At 39.1% G+C, this 27,326-nt stretch overlaps 1 protein-coding gene across 18 annotated transcripts in view; it reads left to right on the top strand.

Moving 5' to 3' along the window:
• The window catches only part of cep104 (centrosomal protein 104), a 126,498-nt gene that overhangs the window by 1,263 nt on the left and 97,909 nt on the right, over positions 1-27,326 (top strand). For 16 of the 18 annotated variants that reach the window (XR_009807288.1, XR_009807289.1, XR_009807292.1 and 13 more), the window contains exons 1-5: positions 8,542-8,694; positions 10,316-10,442; positions 14,482-14,655; positions 23,109-23,247; positions 24,597-24,659. Coding sequence is in view for 11 of the 18 variants with exons in the window: in XM_061904816.1 (XP_061760800.1) it covers positions 10,330-10,442; positions 14,482-14,655; positions 23,109-23,247; positions 24,597-24,659 (489 nt within the window). In the remaining 7 variants the exon portion in view is untranslated. Of the gene's footprint in view, positions 1-8,541; positions 8,695-10,315; positions 10,443-14,481; positions 14,656-19,032; positions 19,080-23,108; positions 23,248-24,596; positions 24,660-27,326 lie in introns of those variants that run through there. The other 2 variants (XM_061904809.1, XM_061904819.1) reach the window with 2 other exon arrangements.

The raw sequence follows: 27,326 nt of genomic DNA, 5'->3' as shown, positions 1-27,326 counted from the left end.
CTTTGCAACTTCATTATTCTATTGCAGGGATCGGGAACCTTTTTGGCTGAGAGAGCCCATCCATCCATCCATTTTCTACCGCTTATTCCCTTTTGGGGTAGCGGGGGGCGCTGGCGCCTATCTCAGCTAAAATCGGGGGGGAAGGCGGGGTACACCCTGGACAAGTCGCCACCTCATCGCAGGGCCAACACAGATAGACAGACAACATTCACACACTAGGGACCATTTAGTGTTGCCAATCAACCTATCCCCAGGTGCATGTCTTTGGAAGTGGGAGGAAGCCGGAGTACCCGGAGGGAACCCACGCATTCACGGGGAGAACATGCAAACTCCACACAGAAAGATCCAGAGCCTGGATTTGAACCCAGGACTGCAGGAAATTCGTATTGTGAGGCAGACGCACTAACCCCTCTGCCACCGTGAGAGCCGTATAATATTGTTAACCCTGAATACAACCGTCAGGTTCAAACACTGATGACATATTATACAGACAAGAAGCAAGGAATTAAACAGAGACAGGATTCAGTTTAGCTCAATGAGGAGAAACGTGTGGAGCTGTACTCTGACAAGAGAATTCTACGCCTCCTCTTTTATTTGGACTTTCCCTGATTACAACAACTAAATGTGTGCATCTCTTATTCTTTTTAATAACATTGTTATTCTGAAGCTAACCAATAATAAATAAAATACTTTTGACCATTAATGCGACTTCTTGAACAGGTGAGATAGAAACGGATGGACGGATTAAAATGCATGGGAATGTTTTATATTTAGAACTTTATTTTTGACACTGTGATTACTAGCGGACTTATTCATTACTTATCGTGTTAAGCAATGTCAGCTAAGATTCATCTGAGAGCCAGATGCAGTCATCAAAAGAGCCACATCTGGCTCTAGAGCCATAGGTTCCCTACCCCTGTTCTATTGGCTAAGTTTTATATTCAGCAATGTAAGTTTCTCAATACCTTTCAAAAAGATTCAAAACTCTACATCAGTGGTTCTTAACCTTGTTGGAGGTACCGAACCCCACAAATTTCATATGCTCATTCACCGAACCCCTTCTTTAGTGGAAAAAAAACAAAAAAACAAAAACAAATTCAACACAAAGTTATATTGTTTTTTTTACTGCTGCACAAAATGAACCGTGCATGAACATCTATAACATAACATCTATTCCATACTTCTTATTATATTCTTATTTTACTGTTATATTTTTATTCCCATTGTTGCTTTTTATTTTTTATTGTTATTGTAATATTGCTCTATTTTGTTTCCATTTAAACCCCCATTATTTACTTTTTACTTTTTTTAAATTGATCTCAACTCTGTACACTGCTGCTGGAATTTTAATTTTCCTGAAGGAACTCTCCTGAAGGAATCAATAAAGTACTATCTATCTATCCATCTATCCATCTATCCATCTATCCATCTATCTATCTATCTATCTAACTATCTGCTTGTTCAAAGAACAAAACCAACACAGTGCATGAACTCACAACAAATTGCCTCTCATGTCATTTTAAATGAAAAATTACAAAATGATTTATTTATCTATTTTCACAGCAAAGTCTGTTCCTTATCTTCGTTTTCCACCCAGACATAAAATATTACTACACAGCTCAAGAGAAACAATATTTTTTGTTATTGTCATTGTAAGTGGGCCAAAACACTTATATTGGAAAATAATCTCATGGAAGTGCCAGCTGTCATTTGATCATAATAATAAAACATTTTAAATTTATTGATTTAGTCAGGTTTAGGACAGGTGTGCTCACATGTGCTCCACTGAATGCTGAAGGAGTTCTTACGTTTGCTCATGTATATGGAAAATTAGAGGCAACATTGTTTGAGGGTATCCATAATACGTCAATAGGGAATAGTTTTTATTTAGACGATGACTTGGGTCTGTCTTGACCTCCGCCGAACCCCTGAGGCCGACTCACCAAACCCCTAGGGTTCGATTGAACCCAGGTTAAGAACCACTGCTCTACATTAAAACACTATATATATATATATATATATATATATATATATATATATGTATATTGCATTCTATTTTCGTTTCCTTGAATTTACAACCACCTGGTGCTGGTTTTTTTTACTGTTTTTGTACTGTTTTTGTATTTACTTTGATTATTATTTTCAAATGTTTGTAAATTTTGAAATTTATAAATAAAGGTGTAAAAAAAATCATGGACTATATATATATATATATATATATATATCCATCCATCCATCCATCATCTTCCGCTTATCCGAGGTCGGGTCGCGGGGGCAGCAGCCTAAGCAGGGAAGCCCAGACTTCCCTATCTCCAGCCACTTCGTCTAGCTCTTCCCAGGGGATCCCGAGGCGTTCCCAGGCCAGCCGGGAGACATAGTCTTCCCAACGTGTCCTGGGTCTTCCCCGTGGCCTCCTACCAGCTGGACGTGCCCTAAACACCTCCCTAGGGAGGCGTTCGGGTGGCATCCTGACCAGATGCCCGAACCACCTCATCTGGCTCCTCTCGATGTGGAGGAGCAGCGGCTTTACTTTGAGTTCCTCCCGGATGGCAGAGCTTCTCACCCTATCTCTAAGGGAGAGCCCCGCCACACGGCGGAGGAAACTCATTTGGGCCGCTTGTACCCGTGATCTTATCCTTTCGGTCATGACCCAAAGCTCATGACCATAGGTGAGGATGGGAACGTAGATCGACCGGTAAATTGAGAGCTTTGCCTTCCGGCTCAGCTCCTTCTTCACCACAACGGATCGATACAGCGTCCGCATTACTGAAGACGCCGCACCGATCCGCCTGTCGATCTCACGATCCACTCTTCCCTCACTCGTGAACAAGACTCCTAGGTACTTGAACTCCTCCACTTGGGGCAGGGTCTCCTCCCCCACTCGGAGATGGCACTCCACCCTTTTTCGGGCGAGAACCATGGACTCGGACTTGGAGGTGCTGATTCTCATTCCGGTCGCTTCACACACACATATATATATATATATATTAAAAAAAAATCCCCGACAATATTCATGACAAACGTGTGGTTTGTTTTAAAGATGTGCTATTTGGATTTACACCGTATGAAAACAATTTTGAAAAGGAATTTTAACTTTTAACTTTCGTTACGTTACGTTCTAACAATTTGTATGTTTTAACTGTTCCCCATGTACGGACTGAATTTGGCAAAAGAGCTTTTAGTATTGCTGCCCCTATGGCATGGAATGCATTGCAGACGAAACTGAAACTCACTGAACTCATTCCATTTGGAGCCTTCCGTTCTGTCCTGAGGGACAGAGAGCAAGAGACTTTATCTCAGTGCCTGTGTTTTTAAAAGGTGTAAATCTTTATTGTTTTACAGTTCTCTTTTACGTATTTTAAAATGTATGTCTTAATGTATCACTTTTTTGAAACTGCTCTGTGACATGTGATGTTGACCTCTTGGCCAGGTCACCCTTGTGAAAGAGATCTTGATCTCAATGGGTTTATTATCTGGTTAAATAAAGGTTCTACTTTGCAACCTCATTATACTATTGGCTACGTTTTATATTCATAAATGTAAGTTTCTCAGTACCCGCCCGTTTTTTTTTTGTCTGCCTTTAAAACAGGGGTAGGGAACCTTTGGCTCTAGAGCCAGATGTGGCTCTTTTGATGACTGCATCTGGCTCTCAGATAAATTTTAGCTGACATTGCTTAACACGATAAATAATTGAATATTTACGCTGGTAATCACATTGTTAAAAATAACGTTCAAACGATAAAACATTCTCATGCATTTTAATCCAACCATCCGTTTTCTATCGCACCTGTTCAAGAAGTCGCATAATTGGTAAGAAGTATTATATTTATTATTGGTTAACTTTAGAATAACAATGTTATTAAAACGAATTAGAGACTTATTATACTCTAAAAACGTTGGTCTTAAAAAATGCACGCATTTAGTTGTATTCAGTGTTAAAAATTATTATATGGCTCTCATGGAAATACATTTTGAAATATTTGGCTTTCATGGCTCTCTCAGCCAAAAAGGTTCCCGACCCCTGCTTTAAAAAAACTCTTTCTACCTCAAACAACCTAAAAGTTGTGAAAACTATGATGCTGTGTTCTACATTTGAATTATTTACGGAACTTCTCTGAGCCCATGGCTTTACATTTTGTTACATATATTGATTGATTGAAACTTTTATTAGTAGATTGCACAGTACAGTACATATTCCGTACAATTGACCACTAAATGGTAACACCCCAATAAGTTTTACAACTTGTTTAAGTCGGGGTCCACGTTAATCAATTCATGGTAAAATATATATTTTGCCATGTATTTTAGTTACTTTATTGAGTTTACAACCCCCTGGCGCTGTTTTGTACTGTTTTTTGTCAAATTCTGTACTTCTTTTGTTTAATATACCAAATAATATAAATATAGGACCCATTACCTCCCTGCTTGGCACTCAGCATCAAGGGTTGGAATTGGGGGTTAAATCACCAAAAATGATTCCCGGGCGCGGCACTGCTGCTGCTCACTGCTCCCCTCAGCTCCCAGGGGGTGATCAAGGGTGATGGGTCAAATGCAGAGGATAATTTCACCACATCTAGTATGTGTGTGTGACAATCATTGGTACTTTAACTTTATTATTTCTTGATTGTATGTAATTGTTGCATATTGTAAAAAAAAGCAGGGGTTTCAAACTCAATTGACCTGGGGGCCACTGGATGCCGAGTCTGGGCCACAACAAAAGATTAAAAAAATATATATATATATATTTTTATTTTTTTCCCCCCCGCGACCCCAAAGGGAATAAGCGGTAGAAAATGGATGGGATGGATATTTTTAAATGTCTTTATTTTTATTTTCAACATAAAATAAAATCAACTGAGCAAAATGACAATTAAGTAACTTGAGGCAATGCAAATTAAACAATAATAATAATAAAAAAATAACAGTTTGAATTGGTCCAGGTTATCGGGGACCGTTATTACTGACGGACAGGTGTCGCGGTGTGACTGCAGCCAGGCACGGAAGAAAATCCTCGTCTCCCTGGCAACGTTTATGTCACTTTCACTCATTTGCCGCTTTTCCACTAATGCAGGGGTAGGCAACGTAGAATGTTGGAAGAGCCATTTTGGACCAAGTAACAAATTGCGTCTCTGTCTGGAGCCAACGGGAGGGGGTTTGGGGAAGGGGGGCTCGCCGTGGAGCAGGGGTCACCAACCTTTTTGAAACCAAGAGCTACTTCTTGGGTACTGATTAATGCGAAGGGTTACCAGTTTGATACACACTTAAATACATTGACAGAAATAGCCAATTTGCTCAATTTACCTTTAATACATACATCTATATATATATAAAAAAAATGGGTATTTCTGTCTGTCATTCCGTCGTACATTTTTTTCCTTTAAAGAAGGTTTTTTGTAGAGAATAAATGATGAAAAAAATCACTTAATTGAGCGGTTTAAAAGAGGAGAAAACACGAAAAAACTGAAAATAAAATTTTGAAACATAGTTTATTTTGACTCTTTAAAATTCAAAATTCAACCGAAAAAATTAAGAGAAGAATTTATGGAACATCATTAGTAATTTTTCCTGATTACGATTAATTTTGGAATTTTGATGACATGTTTTAAATAGGTTAAAATCCTATCTGCACTTTGTTAGAATATATAACAAATTGGACCAAGCTATATTTCTAACAAAGAAAAATCATTATTTCTTCTAGATTTTCCAGAACAAAAATTTTAAAAGAAATTCAAGACTTTGAAATAAGATTTAAATTTGATTCTACAGATTTTCAAGATTTGCCAGAATCATTTTTGGAATTTTAATCATAATAAGTTTGAAGAAATATTTCACAAATAGTTTTCGTCGAATAAACAGAAGTTAATATGAAGAACTAAATCAAAATGTATTTATTATTCTTTACAATAAAAAAAAAATACTTGAACATTGATTTAAATTGTCAGGAAAGAAGAGGAAGGAATTTAAAAGGTAAAAAAGGTATATGTGTTTAAAAATCCTAAAATACTTTTTAAGGTTGCATTTATTCTCTAGAATTGTCTTTCTGAAAGTTATAAGAAGCAAAGTAAAAAAAAAAAAGTGAATTTATTCAAACAAGTGAAGACCAAGTCTTTAAAATATCTTATTGGATTTTCCAATTCTATTTGAATTTTGTCTCTCTTAGAATTAAAAATGTCGAGCAAAGCAAGACCAGCTTGCTAGTAAATAAATAACATGTAAAAAATAGAGGCAGCTCACTGGTAAGTGCTGCTATTTGAGCTATTTTTAGAACAGGCCAGCGGACGACTCATCTGGTCCTTACGGGCTACCTGGTGCCCGCGGGCACCACGTTGGTGACCCCTGGGTTAGCATGTGTTATGAGAGTAGCGTATGCGTGTGTGTGGCCCTTTAATATGTGACAGCATGTGAGGTGAGTGTGTGGGCGAGCAAGGTGAGGGAGCGGTAGCGTGAGTGCGAGAAGTGGCTAGTGTTTTTTTGGATTGGTTGTGTGCAAGACCTCAATAAAGCCACGATTTGCAACTAATCGCCGGACTCTTCATTTACCCTGTAGTCCGGAGCTGTGGAGACCCACTGCCGGGTAGAGTGAAGGGTGTTGCCCCCGAGAATACATCAGCCCTGGAGGAATGTCTCTCTTGCGCTCCTCGACTACGGTCTGGGAGCTGGAAACAGGAAAGGTGCAACACGTTTGACATGTTGTCAAAAGCAGCTGCAGAACAGCTAGCTAGTAAATAAATAAAATGTAAAAAATACAGGCAGCTCACTGGTAAGTGCTGCTATTTGAGCTATTTTTAGAACAGGCCAGCAGGCTACTCATCTGGTCCTTACGGGCGACCTCGTGCCCGCGGGCACCGCGTTGGTGACCCCTGCCGTGGAGTTTACAGTTAGCCCTGATCAGAGTATCAGCGCTGGAGTCCAGTGTAACCACAGTTTTTCATAGTCGCTCGGTCCTCCGGCGGAGTGCTTCGGAAGCTACCGGTCCGCTCACCTCCCTGGCCCGGACTGTTTACAGTGGTGCTGGGGGAGGGAGCTCGAGAGAGGGAGGAAGAGCGCATGCAGGTCAAGTGGAAAAGCGGCAAAACGTTTCTCTGCTTGCATCATGCAAGTGACGTCAATGTTCGGCCCTCGAGAGCCATATACAGTACCACATACCACACCGTGATAGGTAGATTCCTTCAGCTCCGTACACAGCGCTGTCAAGCGCCATTGATATAAAACTCACGGGCCACGCTAACATTAAAGGCCTACTGAAACCCACTACTAGCGACCACGCAGTCTGATAGTTTATATATCAATGATGAAATATTAACATTGCAACACATGCCAATACGGCCTTTTTAGTTTACTAAATTGCAATTTAAAATTTCCCGCGAAGTATCCTGTTGAAAACGTTGCGGAATGATGACGCATGCTTGTGACGTTATTGGTTGGAGCGGACATTTTATCCCAGCACCACTCACGGCTAAAAGTCGTCTGCTTTAATTGCATAATTACACAGTAATTTGGACATCTGTGTTGAATCTTTTGCAATTTGTTCAATTAATAACGGAGACTATAAAGAAGAATGTTGTTGGTGGAAAGCGGTGGATTGCAGCTTAGCAACCAAAACACAGCCGGTGTTTCTTTGTTTGTTGTGAAGCTTTAATACGGAACGGAGCGGTCAAGCAAACATGTTTCTCCACCACATGTCAACCGGCAGATTTCGGTGAGAAAATTGTGGTAATAAGTCAACCTCTTAACGGAGACATGAGCGGAGCTTGCGTCCTCCTGCAGCTGTCAAAGAGGCAGCTGCCACTTTCTTGGCTCCTACATGGCTTCCATCAGAGACACTGGCGGTCACCACACCCCTCCGACTTACAGGTATGACTTTATAATCTCACTAAAACAGTAGTAACACAATAAGAAAATAAGGGATTTTCCAGAATTATCCTAGTAAATGTGTCTAATGACATCTGAATCGCTCTCACTGCCCTCGCCTTTTTTTCCCTAGTGCTTCACTCTACCTTTTCCTCATTCACAAATCTTTCATCCTCGCTCAAATTAATGGTGAAATTGTCGCTTTCTCGGTCCGAATCGCTCTTGCTGCTGATGGCTATGGTTATAAACAATGTGAGGATGTGAGGAGCTCCACAACCTGTGACGTCAGGCGCACATCGTCTGCTACTTCCTGTACAGGCAAGGCTTTTTTATTAGCGACCAAAAGTTGCGAACTTTATCGTCGATGTTCTCTACTAAATCCTTTCAGTAAAAATATGGCAATATCGCAAAATGATCAAGTATGACACATAGAATGGACCTGCTATCCCCGTTTGAATAAGAAAATCTAATTTCAGTAGGCCTTTAAACTTTCATATTAAGGTGGGGGCCGCAAAATAACGTCTTGCGGGCCGCAATTGGCCCGCGGGCCGCGTGTCTGAGACCACTGAAAGAAAAGGTTTATAAAATTCAACAAAAAATAAAAATAACCATATTAAAAAAAATATTGATGCATGTTTTCAATATATACATAAAATTATTTCCACTAAAAGCCATTTTTTCCCAATAGACATTAAAACTACTACCGTAAAGAAGTTGTGACAACCATGTCGCACAGCAGCGGAATTGACCACAATCCCTTGCGAAATTCCACTGCGCATGCCCAGTAGTGATGATGGAGATGCGACGTGACTACGAGCTGTCAACATTACGGTGATGTTCGCGGTAAGCTTTATAAGAACGCCCAAGACTAATACTTCTCAGTCGAAACGATGGTAATCAAAGTAAAAGACGTGTTTAAGTCAAGTCGACGGATTGGAGTGTGCTTTAACGTCATCACAACAAAGCAAATGCAGGCTCAGCCATGTTGGATTAAGAAGTAGTTGACAGTTGGCCGCGGCATTGCCTGTTCAAAATTGAAGTGGTCTAAATAATTGCGTCATTGTTTTCTATAGTTAATGCAGTGTTGCTAAATTAGAAAACCATCAACATTATTTGAGCTAATTAAGCCATCAGCAGTACATTGGAGTCTGGCAAGGTTTAATACACGCTGATTGGAAGGCTCTACACCAGGGGTCACCAACACGGTGCCCGCGGGCAACAGGTGGCCCGTAAGGACCAGATGAGTAGCCCGCTGGCCTGTTCTAAAAATAGCTCAAAAAGCAGCACTTACCAGTGAGCTGCCTCTATTTTTTTTAATTTTATTTATTTACTAGCAAGCTGGTCTCGCTTTGCTTGACATTTTTAATTCTAAGAGAGACGAAACTCAAATAGAATTTGAAAATCCAATAAGATATTTTAAAGACTTGGTCTTCACTTGTTTAAATAAATTCATTTATTTTTTTACTTTGCTTCTTATAACTTTCAGAAAGACAATTTTAGAGAAAAAATACAACCTTAAAGATGATTCTAGAATTTTTAAACACATATACCTTTTTTACCTTTTAAATTCCTTCCTCTTCGTTCCTGACAATTTAAATCAATGTTCAAGTATTTTTTTAATTTTAAAGAATAATGAATACATTGTAATTTAATTCTTCATTTTAACTTCTTATTTTTCGACAAATAATATTTGTGAAATATTTATTCAAATTTATTCTGATTAAAATTCCCAAAAATTATTCTGGCAAATCTAGAACATCTGTAGAATCAAATTTAAATCTTATTTCAAAGTCTTTAGAATTTATTTTAAAATTTTTGTTCTGGAAAATCTAGAAGAAATAATGAATTGTCTTTGTTAGAAATATAGCTTGGTCCAATTTTTTATATATTCTAACAAAAAAAGTGCAGATTGGATTTTATTTAAACTTTAAAACATGTCATCAAAATTCTAAAATTAATCCTAATCAGGAAAAATTACGAATGATGTTCCATATATTCTTTTTTTAATTTTTTTTTTTTTCAAAAAGATTCGAATTAGCTAGTTTTTCTCATTTTTTTTGGTTGAATTTTGAAATTTAAATAGTCGAAATTGAAGATAAACTATGTTGCAAAATTTAATGTTCATTTTTTTTCGTGTTTTCTCCTCTTTTAAACCGTTCAATTAAGTGTTTTTTTCATCATTTATTCTCTACAAAAAACCTTCCGTAAAGGAAAAAAAATGTACGACGGAATGACAGACAGAAATACCCATTTTTTTTATATATATAGATTTATTTATTAAAGGTAAATTGAGCAAATTGGCTATTTCTGGCAATTTATTTAAGTGTGTATCAAACTGGTAGCCCTTCGCATTAATCAGTACCCAAGAAGTAGCTCTTGGTTTCAAAAAGGTTGGTGACCCCTGCTCTACACACATTCAGATATGTTGGATTTGCCGCCAATGTGCTTGTTTGTCCCCTTTCAGTGTAAAGTGGAGGGATGCCCAGGAAGATAGGATTTAATGTCGTCAGCTCTTCCAGTCATGAGGAAAACTTCAGTGCTAAGCAGCTCATGGTCCATGCACCCACTGTCAGCGGGTGGAGATCCAGCAGGTAAATACAACAATTCACACTCCCATTCAACCCTGGCAACGTGCTTTATCAGTATCATGCTTCAAGCCCTGCTTAATGTAAAGCAAGATGCAAAATGCTGATCGTTTTGACTTTATGAAGCTGAGATAGGCTCCAGCAAACCCAAAAGGGACAAGCGGTAGAAAATGGATTTATGGATGGATTATTTATATAATATATATTTTTAATTCTCAGTATAAAATGGTTCAAGTCGGTCAGAAAAATGTTTATACTTGAAGTAAGCATTTAATTATATTTTTAACTTAGGGCAAATTGATGTCTTTTCTGTTACAGACTATAAAACACTGTTAATAAAGTTATTCTTTGTTGTACAGTAAGTTGATCTATATTTATTTCTATTTTGTATTCTTTTATGTTAAGGATGAAATGTTATGCATAGGTGTACTTATAACTAGAGATGTCCGATAACGGCTTTTTTGCCGATATCCGATATTCCGATATCAACCGATACCGATACATACAGTCGTGGAATGAACACATTATTATGCCTAATTTTGTTGTGATGCATTAAACAATGTAACAAAGTTTTCCAAAACAAATCAACTCAAGTTATGGAAAAAAATGCCAACATGGCACTGCCATATTTATTATTGAAGTCACAAAGTGTATTATATATTTTTGTAACATGCCTCAAAAGAGCAGCTAGAATTTGGGACATGCTCTCGCTGAGAGAGCATGAGGAGGTCGAGGTGGGGGGTGGGTGTAGCAGGGTCGGTATAGCTCTGTTGGTAGAGTGGCCGTGCCAGCAACTTGAGGGTTCTAGGTTCGATCTCTGCTTCCGCCATCCTAGTCAGTGCCGTTGTGTCCTTGGGCAAGACACTTTACCCACCCGCTCCCTGTGCCACCCACACTGGTTTAAATGGAACTTAGATATTGAGTTTCACTATGTAAAGTGCTTTGAGTCACTAGAGAAAAGCGCTATATAAATATAATTCACTTCACTTCACATTGTAGCGTCCCGGAAGATTTAGTGCTGCAAGGGGTTCTGGGTACTTGTTTTGTTGTGTTTAAGTTGTGTTACGGTGCGGATGTTCTCCCGAAATGTGTTTGTCATTCTTGTTTGGTGTGGGTTCACAGTGTGGCACATATTTGTAACAGTGTTAAAGTTGTTTATACGGCCACCCCCAGTGTGATCTGGATGACTGTTGACAAAGTATGCGTTGCATTCACTTGTGTGCCATAGATATTATGTGACACAGTGCTTTCAAGGTTTGTTGGCACTTTGTACTTCTTCCTACGTCCGTGTACACAGCAGACTTTAAAAAAAATCATAAATGGTACTTTTTGAAGCCGATACCGATAATTTCCGATATTATATATTTAAGCATTTATCGGCCGATAATATTGGCAGTCCGATATTATTTTGATACTTTTTGGTACTTTTCTAAATAACGGGTACCACAAAAAATATTGCCTTTATTCTAGCAAAAAAATCTTACGGTACATTAAACATACCAGTATGTTTCTTATTGCAAGTTTTGCGGGGCGGACCGGTACTTTTCAGAGGTGGTATAGTACCGAATATGATTCATTAGTATCGCGGTACAATACTAAAACTGGTATACCGTACAACCCTAGTACATTGTTTGATTTCTTTGCTTAATCTATTCCACAATTTGAATTTGCAGGTGCATTGACAACATCAAATGTAGATTGTTACTGGAACTGCTTTAGTAAGATGGTGTAAGAGCTCAGCAGAAATGAGAGACCGTAGGCAGGAAGTCACACTTTTTCTATTGCAAAACATTGTCAATATCGGAAAAATATTGTCCATACACCTATTCACACACTTCCGGCTTCCAAATAAAAGTGCTATGCTTTACAAACTACCAGACAAGGTATTAAAAACTTAAAAATGATCTGTCTCGTGGACACTTAATGATGAAAAATGGTGTGTATCTGCAATTAATCACATTTCTTTTTGAGTTAACTATGAACAGAATGCGATTATTCACAATTAAACATTTTAATTGTTTGACAGCACTAAAAAAGCAATGACAAGCTAAAACTAAAGATAAGGAAACACAAGCTATGGTAACTATATATCATCATATTTGAATTTTTATTTTTGCTCATAATGTTCACCATATCAGTTATGAAGTACTCATGGACTAAGGTAACAAAAACATGCAATTAAGTGATGAAAATAATATACAGTGGGGCAAAAAAAGTATTTAGTCAGCCACCGATTGTGCAAGTTCTCCCACTTAAAATGATGACAGAGGTCTGTAATTTTCATTATAGGTACACTTCAACTGTGAGAGACAGAATGTGGAAAAAAAATCCAGGAATTCACATTGTAGGAATTTTAAAGAATTTATTTGTAAATTATGGTGGAAAATAAGTATTTGGTCAACCATTCAAAGCTCTCACTGATGGAAGGAGGTTTTGGCTCAAAATCTCACGATACATGGCCCCATTCATTCTTTCCTTAACACGGATCAATCGTCCTGTCCCCTTAGCAGAAAAACAGCCCCAAAGCATGATGTTTCCACCCCCATGCTTCACAGTAGGTATGGTGTTCTTGGGATGCAACTCAGTATTCTTCTTCCTCCAAACACGACGAGTTGAGTTTACACCAAAAAGTTCCTTTTTGGTTTCATCTGACCACATGACATTCTCCCAATCCTCTGCTGTATCATCCATGTATCCATTTTGGTATAAACTCAACTCGTCGTATTTGGAGGAAAAAGAATACTGAGTTGCATCCCAAGAACACCATACCTACTGCCAAGCATGGGGGTGGAAACATCATGCTTTGTGGCAGTTTTTCTGCTAAGGGGATAGGACGATTGATCCGTGTTAAGGAAAGAATGAATGGGGCCATGTATCGTGAGATTTTGAGCCAAAACCTCCTTCCATCAGTGAGAGCTTTGAATGGTTGACCAAATACTTATTTTCCACCATAATTTACAAATAAATTATGTAAAATTCCTACAATGTGAATTCCTGGATTTTTTTTTTGCACATTCTGTCTCTCACAGTTGAAGTGTACCTATGGTGAAAATGACAGACCTCTGTCATCATTTTAAGTGGGAGAATTTGCACAATCGGTGGCTGACTAAATACTTTTTTGCCCCACTGTATTTACATGCCTCTATCCACACTGTCTATACGGGAATAATTGGCTCCAGTTCTGTAGATGACATCCCACCAAGAGGGGGCGACATATTGAATCTGGTGACGGAAAGGGGGCATTTCAAGTACATTTAGTTATATATTGATAATAAAAAAACGAATAAATATTATGGGAAATGACTGCCAGATTAATTTTCAGGAGCAAAAGATACACAATGAGAACTTGTTAGTGAAATTTCGGTCATTTGGATTGTGGGTCCTCTAAGCCAGTGGTTCTCAAATGGGGGTACTTGACGGTATGCCAAGGGGTACGTGAGATTTAAAAAAAATTATTCTACATATAGCAACAATTCAAAAATCCTTTATGAATATTTTTATTGAATAATATCTCAACAAAATAAGAATGTAAGTTCATAATCTGTGAAAAGAAATGCAAGAATGCAATATTCAGTGTTGACAGCTAGATTTTTTTGTGGACATGTTCCATAAATATTGATGTTAAAGATTTATTTTTTTGTGAAGAAATGTTTCGAATTCTGTTCATGAATCCAGATGGATTTCTATTACAATCCCCAAAGAGGGCACTTTAAGTTGATGATTACTTCTATGTGTAGAAATCTTTATTTACAATTGAATCACTTGTTTATTTTTCAACAAGTTTGTAGTTATTTGTATATCTTTTTTCCAAATAGTTCAAGAAAGACCACTACAAATGAGCAATATTTTGCACTGTTATACAATTTAATAAATCAGAAACTGATGACATAGTGCTGAATTTTACTTCTTTATCTCTTTTTTTCAACCAAAAATGCTTTGTTCGTATTAGGGGGTACTTGAATTAAAATAATGTTGACAGGGGGTACATCACTGAAAAAAGGCGGAGAACCACTGCTCTATGCTAATATAATGAATTATTCTACAGGCATTGCAGCTACCCTCAGCACATCACCCTGCAGTTGGTGGAAAGAAGTCGGGTCAAGAAGCTGCAGCTCCTGGCCCACCATTACCTCATCTCAACCCAGGTAGAGTTCCACATCGGGGACACTCTACCTGAACCGAGCACCCCGGCGTTCATTGGACAGCTTCGGAGACTCGGGTGAGACTGCAGACAAGAACAGAAACATAGTGGACACATTCTCGTCAGCGTAAAGTGGAATTTGGTGTTTTGATAGCCAATAGGTTAACTTATTTTTACACTTCGTATGTTATGAATGTTAAATTGTTCGATGGCCGACAAGGGTAAATGTTCCAAACCCAGAAAGGATTCGAAACCAAAAAACACACAACAACCATAAAACAAATGCAATGGCAAAACACTGCAAATAAAAAAAAATGCTACAATCACATAAATGCTGCGTCGTCAAAAACAAATGCAAAGAGAAAATGCAGGAAATGTCACAAACCAAACCACCAAAACAACTGCCTGAGAGAAAGGTTTTAACTCAGGGGTCGGTAACCCAAAACGTTAAAAGAGCCATATTGCACCAAAAATACAAAAAACAATTCTGTCTGGAGCCACTGAAAATGAAAAGCCGTAACTAAGTCTGATAATGAAGGCAACACATGATGTAAGTGTCTATATTAGCTATAAAGGCCTACTGAAATGAGATTTTCTTATTTAAACGGGGATAGCAGGTCCATTCTATGTGTCATACTTGATCATTTCGCCATATTGCCATATTTTTGCTGAAAGGATTTAGTAGAGAACATCGACGATAAAGTTTGCAACTTTTGGTCGCTAATAAAAAAGCCTTGCCTGTACCGGAAGTAGCAGACGATGTGCGCGTGGCATCACGGGTTGTAGGGCTCCTCACATCCTCACATTGTTTATAATCATAGCCACCAGCAGCAAGAGTGATTCGGACCGAGAAAGCGACGATTTCCACATTAATTTGAGCGAGGATGAAATATTTGTGGATGAGGAAAGTTAGAGTGAAGCACTAAAAAAAAAAAAAAGCCGACGGCAGTGCGAGCGATTCAGATGTTATTAGACACATTTACTAGGATAATTCTGGAAAATCCCTTATCTGCTTATTGTGTTAATAGTGTTTTAGTGAGATTATAAAGTCATACCTGAAAGTCGGAGGGCTGCGGTGAACGCCAGTGTCTCTGAGAGAAGCCAATGGAGGAGCCAAGATCACAGCTGCCTTTTTAACAACTGCAAGAGGAGGTCTCATAATGCACCGAAGTCTCCGGTAAGAGCCGACTTAATATCACAATTGGTTGACATGTGGTAGAGAAACATGTTCGCTTGACCGCTCTGTGTTAAAGCTTCACAACAAACAAAGACACACCGGCTGTGTTTCGGTTGCTAAAGGCAGCTGCAATCCACCGCTTTCCACCAACAGCATTGTTCTTTATAGTCTCCATTATTAATTGAACAAATTGCAAAAGATTCAGTAACACAGATGTCCAAAATACTGTGTTATTATGCGCTGAAAAGAGACGACTTTTAGCCGTGAGTGGTGCTGGGCTGAAATGTTAGCTCCAACCAATAACGTCACAAGCACGCGTCAACATAAGCGTCATCATTCCGCGACGTTTTCAACAGGACACCTCGCGGGAAATTTAAGATTGCAATTTAGTAAACTAAAAAGGCCGTATTGGCATGTGTTGCAATGTTAATATTTCATCATTGATATATAAACTAGCAGACTGCGTGGTCGCTAGTAGATGGTTTCAGTAGGCCTTTAATAGCCTACTATCAAAATGACTATGTCTCGCAGGATGAAGCAAATCTTTGTTGACAGAAATGTTGAAATTTTAATATGTATTATACACCTTTTTACAACATTGGAAACCATTAGTAAATCAGAGGCTATGTAGAAAGTGAAAAAACTCCTGGAAATTACTGGCCTTGTGTCCAAGTTAAAGGAAACGGCAGGTTGTCTTCTTTTAATGGATTTATTACAATCTTTGGCATGTTAGGTACTGTTTGCTGTGGTCTGGAACAACATGGCACACGAACAACTATCAGAAATGCAGCCGATATTACAGACAGATAGTATGTCATGAGACATGCAAAACTATATTACATACAAAAAGGATAAAAGTAAAGGAAATTAAATTAGGTTAAATATACGTACAAATAAGGCATAATGATGCAATATGTACATACATCTAGCCTAAATAGCCTGATTAGCACTCCAACAAGTCAATAACGTCAACAAAGAACACCTTTGTACATTCACGCACAGCATGAAAGTTTTGGTGAACAAAATGAGACAAAGAAGGAGTGTAAGATTTTACATATAAACAAACTGTTGTTTCACAGTCCACACTATGGTGAGTTCAAGAACCGCCAAAATTAGTTGGACAAAACGATGTTCAAATACTCATATTAAACATATTTCCGTATTTTTCGGAGTATAAGTCACTCCGGAGTATCAGTTGCACCTGCCAAAAATGCATAATAAGGAAGGAAAAAAACGTATAAGTCCCACTGGAGTATAGGTCGCATTTTTTGGGGAAATTTATTTGATAAAACCCTGCAACAAGAATAGACATTTGAAAGGCAATTTAAAATAAATAAAGAATAGTGAACAACAGGTTGAATAAGTGTACGTTATATGAGGCATAAATAACCAACTGAGAAGGTGCCTGGTATGTTAACCTAACATATTATGGTAAGAGTCATTCAAATAACTATAACATATAGAACATGCTATACGTTTACCAAACAATCTGTCACTCCTAATCGCTAAATCCCATAAAATCTTATACTTCTAGTCTCTTACGTGAATAAGTTAAATAATATTATTTGATAGTTTACGGTAATGTGTTAATAATTTCCCACATAAGTCGCTCCTGAGTATAAGTCGCACCCCCGGCCAAACTATGAAGAAAAACTGGGACTTATAGTCCGAAAAATGCAGTAAAGAGTGGGCTTTCTAACAATTGGGAATGTTTGTGTCATGCTTGTCCTCAAACAAAAAACATACTAAAACAAAAAAGATATTTCCCCCATCTTTTTCCATTTTCAATCCTTCTTTAAAAATGCTCATTCGGGCGTGTGGCTCGAATGAAGTTGATTTGTTTAGAGCAGGGGTGCCCATTACGTCGATCGCGAGCTACCAGTCGACCGCGGGGGGTGTGTCAGTCGATCTCCAGCCAGGCTTTTAAAAAAAAAATAGACCTAAAAATGAGTGATCATCAATCTTCACCAAGACGTCACTTAAATGACATTCACGGTACCGGAGGGTCTTGTGAGATGACGCTGGCTGCTGCAAGATCATTATTATGAAAATATGACCGAGAGGAAGGTGAGAAACACTTTTTATTTCAACAGACTCTCGCGCCGTACCTTCCGTCAAAACTCTAAAGGCCGACTGCACATTTCCTATCTTCACAATAAAAGCCCTGCTTCATGCTGCCTGCGCTAACTAAATACAGAGTGTCGGAAAACTGGCGTGCACAAGCGATCCCTCAGAAAGCTGGCGTGCACATCACTTGTGCACACCAGCTTTCCGAGACTCTTATTTTGTTAGCGCAGGCAGCATGAAGCAGGGCTTTTATTGTGAAGATAGGAAATGTGCAGTCGGCCTTTAGAGTTTTGACGGAAGGGACGGCGCGAAAGTCTGTTGAAATAAAAAGTGTTTCTCGCCTTCCTCTGTCATTTTTTCATAATAATGAACTGGCAGCAGCCAGCGTCATCTCACAAGACCCTCGGGTGCCGTGAATGTCAATCAAGCAAGCTACGGAATTTGCCGCCAATGTTTTTCTTGTAAAGTGTATGGAAGCTGGATGAATTAGATGCCAAAAACCAACCACTTTCATGTGGTATTGTACAGAAAGGACAACTTTTTTTTTCCTCCATTTGAAAATTTGGGCGTTATCATCATTACTGTCTGATTCCAATCAAAGCAAGTCATCAGAATCAGGTAATACACCAACTTATATTCTTGTCTTTGTGAAAGAAAGACATCTATATGTGTTACACATGCTTGTATTATCATTAAACACATTTAACTTGTTTACAAAAATGTCTCTTTCATAAATAAATAAATATAAATGATATATATAAACGAGGTAGATCCCCTCGAGTTGGTCAATTGAAAAGTAGCTCACCTGCAGAAAAAGTGTGGGCACCCCTGGTTTGGACAGACTTGAGGGATTTCAAAACATGAGCGGCATACCGAAAGAAAGTTGGTGGAACGAAAAAGTAAAATTGTCTTTCTGGTTTTGTGAACCATTTGGCCCTATAAATCATTTGTAGTATAACACTGTTAAATATCAAGGCTTTAGAGACATATTATCCCTCATGTGTGGTGCCTTGTTAACTTCCTGTTGTTCTGTCTTGCAGTTTTTCTCTTTGTGTGCTTTTGCAGAATGTTCCCACTGCATGTGTTTGTTCTTCAACTAACTTTATGGTTTTTGTGTGTGTTTATAATGAGTGGACGTTGCTGTGCATGTTACTTCAAACATTGCTTGGACAGCTAAAAGAAAGTGTTGACACAGTTGTTTTTTGATACAGATTATTCTCTGTGGGAAAACTTTATTCCAAATTCAAACAAATCTCAGGTCAGTTGTGTGTGGCTTTCAACCTGAGTGATTCCACTGCACTTTCTTTAAACTATTTTCAATTGTACTTTTGGAAGACAGATATTTATGGTTGCTTTGCTTGTCATTTGTGTTCAAATGTATGCAGGGTACATGTAGCATTCTGGGTCCCTATAGATCAGACTCCTGAAGGGCCCCCCATTTCACCCTAAACCCAAACGTTGCAGCGCCATGCATACACGCTTTATATGTTTACATGCACAAAAAAGCAAATTAATGCATGGATTTGGTTGAAACCTTCTTTTTGAACCAAATGTAAAAAAAACTAATGAGGTTTTTGACATTTAAAAGATTGGATTTACTTATCTTTAACCTATCTAGATCAGTAATCCTCAAACTGGTGGTGGTAGTACACGGGCTTTAACTTGTGGTATGCCAACGAGTCACTTAATTAAATATTGAAACACATTGTTACTGTTCAAATGTTACAATGGCCAAAATTATTAAGTATACTTGTCAAATAAAATATCTTCCTTGTTTTTAATTAATATTTAGGTCTACTATGCAACTGTATTTTAATGTAGGTCGACAAGGTGGTAGTTGAGGGCCAAGATTTTTTCAGAGGTGGAACTTGGTGAAACAAGTTTCAGAAACAACATTGACATAGATAAACTACTATATATATATATATATATAAATATTTTTTATTTTTTTAACATTTGTAGTTCACATAAAAATGCCAACAAATTAAAAATAAAGCATCCATCCATCCATTTTCCACTGCTTATTCCCTTTTGGGGTTGTGGGGGGCGCTGGCGCCTATCTCAGCTACAATCGGGCGGAAGGCGGCGTACACCCTGGACAAGTCGCCACCTCATCGCAGGGCCAACACAGATAGACAGACAACATTCACACTCACATTCACACACTAGGGACCATTTAGTGTTGCCAATCAACCTATCCCCAGGTGCATGTCTTGAATAATCTTATTACCTGTTAATTATGATTTATAAATCGGTTAAGTTTCACATTTTACTTTTATTTCTGAGTGTAAAGTGGAGATGATTTGATTCACGTACATTTATCATCAGTGGACAATACCAATAATGCATAATTATTATTGTGATTATATTATCAATAGTGCATCTCCTCAGTGTTAAATCTCCCCAATTTTTAAAACCATGGGACACCTGTGTTTTTAACTTTAATAATGGAGGGTCTTTGAATGCACCAAATGAGATGCAAAAGTGCAAAACTTGCACATAACTTTTTCTTATGCTGTCACAGATAAGTTACATTTCTTCGATTGTGTGTGAATTAGAGATGCGCGGATAGGCAATTATATCATCCGCCACCGCATCACCAAAGTCGTCATCCGCCCGCCGTACACCCGAACCAACATTTTATCAGAACCCCAACCGCCCGCCACCATACATCAGAGATCGGCCACCTTTACCACTCACAGAGTTATTTAAACCCGTTTCACAGAGTGATGAAGACAATGGGAGCCGCTAACGTTCTCGCGAATATCCAATGGCGTTAATCCTGATGACAACAATATGGGCGTGCTGTGAAGCCATTGCCTTTGACACCTTCTACAACATGTACAAACCTTTTGTTAGTCCGGCAACATGTTGTGTGCAGCTTCCGCAATCATACGTACAAGATTGAAAGGCATACTGGGTGATACAGAGTACACTGATGGTTGTGATATAAACAATTTTAACACTCTTAGTAATATGCGCCACGCTGTGAAGCCACACCGAACAAGATTGACAAACACATTTCGGTAGAACATCCTCACAGTAACACAACATAAACGCAACACAACATGGGGTTTGCTGCTAGCGGGGTGTATAAAATAGTCAGGAAGTGTCATGGATACAAAGGATTCTGGGTATTTGTTGTGTTGCGTTTATGTTGTGTTACTGGGAGGATGTTCTCCCAAAATGTGTTTGTCAATCTTGTTTGGTGTGGCTTCACAGCGTGGCGCATATTATTAAGAGTGTTAAAATTGTTTATATCACAACCATTAGTGTACTCTGTGTCACCCAGTGTGCGTGTTGCCGCAGAAGCCACACACAACATGATGCTGGACTGACAAGCAAATCGTACATGTTGTAGTCGGTGACAAAGCCAATGGCTTCATAGCACGCCCTAATACTTATTAACTGGGTGACTGCCGGTAGTCATTCTAGAGAATATTAGCGTCTCCTATTATCTTCTTCGCTTTGAGACACGGGTCCTAAATGGCTCTTTGAATGGTAAAGGATACCGATCCCAGAACCATGTATATCAAATATTTCCGCATGGTTCAACCGCCACCCGCCCGAATCTAATGAAAATCTATTTTTCGTCATGTCACCCGCCCGACCCGCGGTTTATCCGCTGATGAAACCGCAAACCGCGGTTTCAAAAGGTTAGCTTGATGACCCTTTGACGTCTGTGTCGAGAGAGGTGTTCACAACTTGGGTTTGCTGCTATCCAGGAGGAACGAACCAATTTGCAGTTTTGTAGGTGTAATTTGGTAGATGTTTATAAATTGAGTCAAGTAACTATTTTAATGTTTTTTCACAGATATATTTATTTTATATTAACATTTATGACAGTGAGGTAGCACGGTAGAATAGGGGTTAGTGCAGGCCTGGGCAATTATTTTGACTCGGGGGGGCCACATTTAGAAAAAAAAATGTGTCTGGGGGCCGCTATATCTACTTTTAGGAACACTAATACAAAACCTCACAATAATGTCTGATTGAATGATAAAAACGTTATGACAGACCGCCTTAAAAAACGGAATGGAATTTTTACATTTTTCTATGAAGGATAAAACACTGAATATTGACAACATATGAACGTCACACCCTCTTTCGATCGACATATTTTACAATCAAGTGAAACGCAACAAAATACAACAGTGAAATATGAACGCGAAGAATACACAATAAACTCACCTACAATCTGATATATAAGATATTTTGCTGAATATCCCCCAGGGATCAATAAAGTACCTTCTATTCTATTCTACATTATCACTAAGCTTTAGTTGTGAAAATCTCCTCCCGCGTCTGTGGAAACGCTTCCCGTCCACACTGCTTGGTGGCTCGTATGAGCTGCTGTGACTGACATTACCATAGTAACTAATAAGATGACCATAGTAACTAATTAGATTACCATAGTAACTGGTATGTAATCTATAAACGCAGATTACTGCACATCATAATGGCAGCTACACTTTCCATCTTAAAGATCTAAAAAAAATATTTGGGAATGTCCGTCGGGCCAAATTGAAAAGCTCAACGGGACCCATGTGGCCCCCGGGCCTTAATTTGCCTAGGTCTGGGTTAGTGCATGTGCCTCACATTACGAAGGTACTGGGTAGTCCTGAGTTCAATCCCGGGCTCGGGATCTTTCTGTTTGGAGTTTGCATGTTCACCCTGTGACTGCGTGGGTTCCGTCCGGGTACTCCGGCTTCCTCTCACCTCCAAAGACATGCACCTGGGGTGGCATAGCTCGGTAGGTAGAGTGGCCGTGCCAGCAACTTTAGGGTTGCAGGTTCGATTCCCGCTTCCGCCATCCTAGTCACTGCCGTTGTGTCCTTGGGCAAGACACTTTACCCACCTGCTCCCAGTGCCACTCACACTGGTTTAAATGTAACTTAGATATTGGGTTTCACTGTGTAAAGCGCTTTGAGTCACTAGAGAAAAACGCTATATAAATATAATTCACTTCACTTCACTTGTCTATCAGTGTTGGCCCTGCGATGAGGTGGCGATTTGTCCAGGGTGTACCCTGCCTTCCGCCCGAATGCAGCTAAAATAGGCTCCAGCACCCCCCGTTACCCCAAAAGGGACACGTGGTAGGAAATGGATGGATGGATTTATGACAGTTTTTTCAACAACTTACAAATAATCAATCTTCAAACTTTAAAAAACCCAAGGCCTCTGTGCTTTGGGCCCTAACACAACATTCCCACTTCATTGTATGTCTGTGTTAAATATGTTATGTTTGACATCAGAATTCAATTCCAAACTAATGCTGTCTCCACAGGTACGTGTCCTTGTCGGACAACGAGAAGACAGGCTTCAGAGCCCGGGAGCTGAAGTCTGTCCACGTAGACGCTGTCGGAACCTATCTGAAGATAACCCTCCACCAGAATCATGCCAATCGTCACAATCACTACAATCAGGTACTGTAGTTAATGACAGTCACACTATGTCGTGGTTCACAGCCTCAGATGATAAAAGATTAGAAAAGGTTAACGGGGAACATAATCACAATTTCAAAAGGGTTAAAAACAATAAAAATCAGTTCCCAGTGGCTTGTTGTATTTTTTGAAGTTTTTTTCAAAATTTTACCGGTCTCGGAATATCCCTAAATAAAGCTTTAAAGTGCCTTATTTTCGGCTCTCTGCGAAGACACTGGCCATTTCCCTGTGACGTCACACAGTGCTGCCAATGTAAACAAACAATGGGAATACCACAGCAAGATATAGCGACATTAGCTCGGATTCAAACTCGGATTTCAGCGACTTAAGCGATTCAACAGATTACGCATGTATTGAAACAGATGGTTGAGTATGAAAATATTGAAGAAGAAACTGAAGCTATTGAGCGAATAGCTATTGACGCTATTCATAGCCATAGCATGGCCGAATAGCTGCGTTAGCATCGCCGGTAAAATGTGCGGACCAAACGATCAGGACTTTCGCATCTTTTGACACTGGAGCAACTTAAATCCGTCGATTGGTAAGTGTTTGTTTCGCATTAAATGTGGGTGGAAGGAAACGTAATATAGTTGCAAATGCATCTACAGGTTATCCATACATCTCTGTTCCATGTCTGCTTTAGCACCGCCGGTAAATAGCATGTTAGCATCGATTAGCGTAGCATGTTAGCCTCGATTAGCTGGCAGTCAACATCAACAAAACTCACCTTTGTGATTTCGTTGACTATCGTTGCAAATGCATCTGCAGGTTATCCATACATCTCTGTGCCATGTCTGTCTTAGCATCGCCGGTAAAATGTGGAGACACTCCGGCACATTCAATGTGGGTCTGGCGGCAGACACTTTGGCATCTTCGGGCCAGTGGTGCAACTTGAATCCCTCCCTGTTAGTGTTGTTACACCCTCCGACAACACACCGACGAGGCATGATGTCTCCAAGGTTCCAAAAAATAGTCAAAAAAACGGAAAATAACAGAGCTGAGACCCGGTGTTTGTAATGTGTTGAAAATGAAAATGGTGGGTGTGTTACCTCGGCGACATCACATTCTGACGTCATCGCCTCCAGCGCGATAAACAGAAAGGCGTTTAATTCGCCAAAATTCAGCCATTTAGAGTTCAGAAATCGGTTAAAAAAATAGATTGTGTTTTTTCTGCACCATCAAGGTATATATTGACGCTTACGTAGGTGTGGTGGTAATGTTCCCCTTTAAAAAAAGAGCTGTAATAAAGTGACAGCTTGAGTGTTAATTAAAAATGACATCTTACTCCTTGGTTTCCATGTTGCTTTGTCCTCATTTTGATTTGTTTTAAGGTTTCTTTGGTGGCCATTAATGTGCTGGGCGATCCACTGGATGGCAGCAATTTTTACACCATGGTAAGTGCTCTCCTCCTCCACCTTATTGATTACTTACACTTTTGCAGCAGTGGGTGGCGCTGTCGCTTTATTCTCGTTTGCTGTTAAGTGTTGGCAATTTCAAAATAATGCACATATTGAATAAACACTATATTTTGTGCATCCTTCTTTTCCCCCCTCTCAAAGGTAATATAAGACAAATTCTTCAGTGAATGTTTTATTATTTGTTAAACGGATGCCCAAAAATGAGATATTTTCATGATCCCTTTTAATTTGAAAAGTAATCAAAGTTTCGGACTACATTTTGGTACCTTTGGAACCTTTATTTATTGAAATGTTTGCTAACTGAGATTTAAAGTAAATTTTATGTTTATTGTTAATTTACAGGTACTAGGATAAACATTTTTGACCTTCCAATTTACAATGGTAAAAAACATACATCAATAATAAGAATTGAAGGTTTATTGTGTTTGATAAGGTTTTTTGCATTATTACTAATAATTGTGTAGTTATTATTAGTAAATGGTATTATACTTGTATAGCGCTTTTCTACCTTCAAGGTACTCAAAGCGCTTTGACACTACTTCCACATTCACCCATTCACACATTAATGGCGGGAGCTGCCATGCAAGGCCCTAACCACGACACATCAGGAGCAAGGGTGAGTGTCTTGCTCAAGGACACAACAGACGTGACTAGGGTGGTAGAAGGTGGGGATCGAACCAGGAACCCTCAGGTTGCTGGCACGGCCACTCTCCCAACCGCGCCACGCCTCCCCTGCTAGTATTTTCTCTGCTAAGTAATTGTCCAATATTTTCATCAACCCTTTACAATAGACTCATTAACACGATTCATCAATCATTTCCGATAGAGTATTTGTCTTTGCGTAGGTAAAAAACTTTTCCCCCAAGTACGGCCTCAGAAAAACCTTGGCTCTCCAAGTACCACCGTAATGACAAGCAGTAAAATACAGTAGCCCTAAATATTCATTAAAAACAAGGCCGACGTTTTACTAACAAGTACAAACCCCGTTTCCATATGAGTTGGGAAATTGTGTTAGATGTAAATATAAACAGAATACAATGATTTGCAAATCCTTTTCAACCCATATTCAGTTGAATGCACTGCAAAGATGTTCAAACTGATAAACATTTTGTTTTTGCAAATAATCATTAACTTTAGAATTTGATGCCGGCAACACGTGACAAAGAAGTTTGGAAAGGTGGCAATAAATACTGATAAAGTTGAGGAATGCTCATCAAACACTTACTTGGAACATCCCACAGGTGTGCAGGCTAATTGGGAACAGGTGGGTGCCATGATTGGGTAGAAAAACAGCTTCCCAAAAAATGCTCAGTCTTTCACAAGAAAGGATGGGGCGAGGTACACCCCTTTGTCCACAACTGCGTGAGCAAGTAGTCAAACAGTTTAAGAACAACGTTTCTCAAAGTGCAATTGCAAGAAATTTAGGGATTTCAACATCTACGGTCCATAATATCATCAAAAGGTTCAGAGAATCTGGAGAAATCACTCCACGTAAGCGGCATGGCCGGAAACCAACATTGAATGACCGTGACCTTCGATCCCTCAGACGGCACTGTATCAAAAACCGACATTAATCTCTAAAGGATATCACCACATGGGCTCAGGAACACTTCAGAAAACCACTGTCAATAAATACAGTTTGTCGCTACATCTGTAAGTGCAAGTTAAAGCTCTACTATGCAAAGCGAAAGCCATTTATCAACAACATCCAGAAACGCCGCCGGCTTCTCTGTGCCTGAGATCATCTAAGATGGACTAATGCGAAGTGGAAAAGTGTTCTGTGGTCTGACGAGTCCACATTTCAAATTGTTTTTGGAAATATTCGACATCCTGTCATCCGGACCAAAGGGGAAGCGAACCATCCAGACTGTTATCGACGCAAAGTTCAAAAGCCAGTCTGCGATGGTATGGGGGTGCATTAGTGCCCAAGGCATGGGTAACTTACACACCTGTGAAGGCACCATTAATGCTGAAAGGTACATACAGGTTTTGGAACAACATATGCTGCCATCTAAGCGCTGTCTTTTTCATGGACGCCCCTGCTTATTTCAGCAAGACAATGCCAAGCCACGTTCAGCACGTGTTACAACAGCGTGGCTTCGTAAAAAAAGAGTGCGGGTACTTCCCTGGCCATCCTGCAGTCCAGACCTGTCTGCCATCGAAAATGTGTGGCGCATTATGAAGCGTAAAATACAACAGCGGAGACCCCGACTGAAGCTCTACATAAAACAAGAATGGGAAAGAATTCCACTTTAAAAGCTTCAACAATTAGTTTCTTCAGTTCCCAAACGTTTATTGAGTGTTGTTAAACGAAAAGGTGATGTAACGCAGTGGTGAACATGCCCTTTCCCAACTACTTTGGCACGTGTGGCAGCCATTAAATTCCAAATTAATTATTTGCAAAAAAAAAATGAGTTTGAACATCAAATATGTGGTCTTTGTTGTGCATTCAACTGAATATGGGTTGAAAAGGATTTGCAAATCATTGTATTCCGTTTATATTTACATCTAACACAATTTCCCAAATTCATATGAAAATGGGGTTTGTATAAACAAAATTACATTTTCAAAATAAGCATTTGAGAACTTCCCATCTTTTTTTATGTTTTTTGGCATTATTATCAATTACAACCATATAACTTT

The sequence above is a fragment of the Nerophis ophidion genome, linkage group LG06, assembly GCF_033978795.1.
Source record: "Nerophis ophidion isolate RoL-2023_Sa linkage group LG06, RoL_Noph_v1.0, whole genome shotgun sequence".
In the NCBI taxonomy this organism is placed as follows: Eukaryota; Metazoa; Chordata; class Actinopteri; order Syngnathiformes; family Syngnathidae; genus Nerophis; species Nerophis ophidion.
The sequence above is the reverse complement of the archived record's forward strand: the minus strand, read 5'-3'. Positions and strand labels throughout refer to the sequence as shown.